The sequence below is a fragment of the Manihot esculenta genome, chromosome 13 (assembly GCF_001659605.2).
Source record: "Manihot esculenta cultivar AM560-2 chromosome 13, M.esculenta_v8, whole genome shotgun sequence".
NCBI lineage: Eukaryota > Viridiplantae > Streptophyta > Magnoliopsida > Malpighiales > Euphorbiaceae > Manihot > Manihot esculenta.
In genome coordinates this window covers 11,790,319-11,793,095 of record NC_035173.2, presented here as the reverse complement: position 1 = coordinate 11,793,095, position 2,777 = coordinate 11,790,319, and the positions used below count along the sequence as shown (strand labels likewise).

The 2,777-nt window shown below is 38.6% G+C and overlaps 1 protein-coding gene across 1 annotated transcript; it reads right to left on the bottom strand.

Annotated features, from left to right (window-relative positions):
* Window positions 1–528: 528 nt before the first annotated feature.
* Window positions 529–2,488, bottom strand: LOC110630536 (protein UNUSUAL FLORAL ORGANS). Its single transcript, XM_021778071.2, has one exon. The coding sequence runs from the start codon at window positions 2,099–2,101 to the stop codon at window positions 800–802; it is 1,302 nt and encodes a 433-aa protein (XP_021633763.2). The 5' UTR covers window positions 2,102–2,488; the 3' UTR covers window positions 529–799.
* Window positions 2,489–2,777: the final 289 nt, after the last annotated feature.

Sequence of the window (2,777 nt, the reverse complement as noted above, 5' to 3'; positions counted from 1 at the left end):
CTATATATTTTCTCTTATTTCGTCTTAATCAATATCCATCAAATTATTTTTTCTCTTATTGCGTCTTAATATTCTAATTATCTTTTCTCTTATTTCATCTTAATCAATATTTTTTAATTATCTTTTATCTTATTTCATTTTAATCAATATCTTCTAATTATCTTTTCTCTTATTCAATATCTTCCAATTATCTTTTCTCTTATTTCATTTTAATCAATATTAGTCAAATTATATTAATTAAAATTATTTAATTAAAATTAGACTCAACAAAATCTAAATAATCTTTTATTACGTTCTAATTTATTTGAATAAATAAATTAATTGTGATTGAATTCAGTTTTGACTCTTTAAGTTCTCTGCTTGATTTGAACATGAATAATTTTCAGTTCACTTATAAAATTGCATCCCACCTTAAGTTATATCGTTACCAACAGCAAATACATTGTAAGTAGTCATCAGCCTTGAAGAAAGATATACCCAGGGCCATCAAACACACACATACCAACTTTGAGAGTGCACAGAGTCATAGTGTTCGGTAAACTCGGCCCCAAATTTGCATAGCCCACAAATATGCCCATGTTCCATGCATGCCTCTGGTCCTTGGAGCAGAAACATTTAAAAATCTAATTCTAGTTTGCTAAAAAAACATAAGTCAAATTGGAGATGCAATTACATAGTTACCAATCTTTCAAAGCCCTACTTAATTATACATGAATACTGACCTCAAAAGTTCATTTTTAGCAATGATACTATTACCCTACCTGCTTCTTCCAGAAATGCTCAAACCTAGCTTTCCAAATTAATTGAACGACTGAAAGGGAAGTGTCAACTGATCAAGAAGCGCAGTAACTGGAACAGCCAACCTTGGCTGGTAAGCAAAACCATGCAATTCACCACTATCATCTCCAATGCTGACACCACCACCATAAACGTAAGGACAGGGAGGAATCCACTGCCACCTCTTCCTGCAGATATCAAACAGCAGAGACTTATCAGATCCTCGAATCATAATCGCGATAAACTCGCCGTGCCCAACACAGTTAAACCCACGACCAGCTTCCAGTTCTGAGAATTGAATGTAAAGTTGCTGAGGCATCCTTTCGATCTCTACCCATGTCGTTCCACAAGATTGTAACCCCCAAAGTCTCAAGCTCTTTGGTACATTGAGCTTGCTCTTCTCCACTGCTGCCACAAGAATCAGTTTTCCTGTGCTCTCAACCAGGCTTGGTGAACGTAGAAATCTTCGCATGGGAGCTTGAATGTTACGCCAATTGTTTGTTGCTACATCATAAGCCAAAACACTGAATGGGCTATAGTTCATGCAGTAGAATTGATCGCCAGCATAAATCATTTGACCGGATTCTAGGCTACAAAGCCTTGGTAGGGAGGAAGTGGTGCCCCATAGAGAATAAAACCCACCCGCATCAATATGAAAGCATTCAGTGGATAAATTCTTAACTGCAAATGGAGAAATCAAGTCATCTCCTGCAACTGCAACGTCGATGGAGGATGGTCCAACAGTTAAGCCAATTGAAGGAAAGAGGCGTGGTCTTAATGTGGGTGGCAATTGAGATAGAGAACCAACAAGTGGGTTGCAAAGGACAAGATTTTTTGTACCGGCCTCATCTGAGACCCAACATATTAAACCACCAGAAGAAGCAGCAGGAGAGAATCCAGGTGGAACCAGAGCGAAGGAAATTCGGTACCATGCAATATCATTAGGATCAAAGAGGTACCCTTCAAAATTGGTTCTACTTTGGCCATTCCCACTCGAGCTATTGTTCCTATAAATATAGCTCTTAAGGCTTTTGTGCTTGAAGAACAGAAACCAGTGGTGGCGTGGTGATAACTGGATATAGAGCTCAAGAAAGCTGTTGGAAAACAAGAGAGCATACCATCTCCGGCAGACACAGCGAGCTCGAAAAAAAGCTGGAGGTGGAAGAAAAGCGATGACTCGATCAAGCAGTCTCTGAGGTAGTTTGCCCCATATCCTGCTGTCCATCCAAGGATTGGTGATATTATTGGCAGAAGTAGTGCTGCTACTACTAGCAGTGAAAGTGTAAGATGGGGGTAAGGGTATTGCACCATTAAAAGCCTCCATATGGGTTAAAAGCTGGGATTGTTTCCTGGTTTTGAATAGCTGGGTTTTGATAAATTTGTAGCAGAAAGAAGCAAGTGGTGGCTCCTGCTATTAATCTTACATGAAGAAAGAAAGTTAGCAGTTAGGTTTGGTAATCGGTGTGGGAGTTTGGGAAGGCAAGAAGAAGAAACTAAAATGGAAATCTCAAGTACAGGTTTTAAGAGACCATCCTATCGGGGGAACAAACAGGGTGTTTTTGGTATGCTAACAGTACAAGACTGCGAGCAATCACCTGAGTAGGTTTCTATTTCGCTCTTGAATGGATATGGAGAGAAGTCGAAGGAGGAGAGATATAGGTGCTAAAGGACAATGAAATAGAGAAGAAAAGACATTTGCTTATAGGAAGGAAAAAACTTAGCTGCTAAAACTCATGGAGTGTCAGGGGGACAAGTGTTTGTTTATATAGGAAACGTGTTGGCCTGAACCCACTTTGTTTCTTTATTATTTCTTTGTTTTTTTTTTTTTTCACTTTTCCTTTTGGTTTCTGGCAGTGATTTCTGATGGTTCTATCTATCAATTCAGTGTTTTCTTGTCAAGCTCGAGGATGGAAGGACATTTTGCAGAGGAGAGAAGACAAAGTGTATTGCTGGCAATTATTATTCCTATACATGACCATGGATTTGAATCTAACCTCAAT

Coding starts and splice junctions, on each gene's coding strand:
- LOC110630536 (XM_021778071.2), bottom strand. CDS start 2,101: ATGGAGGCTTTTAATGGTGCAATACCCTTACCCCCATCTTACACTTTC.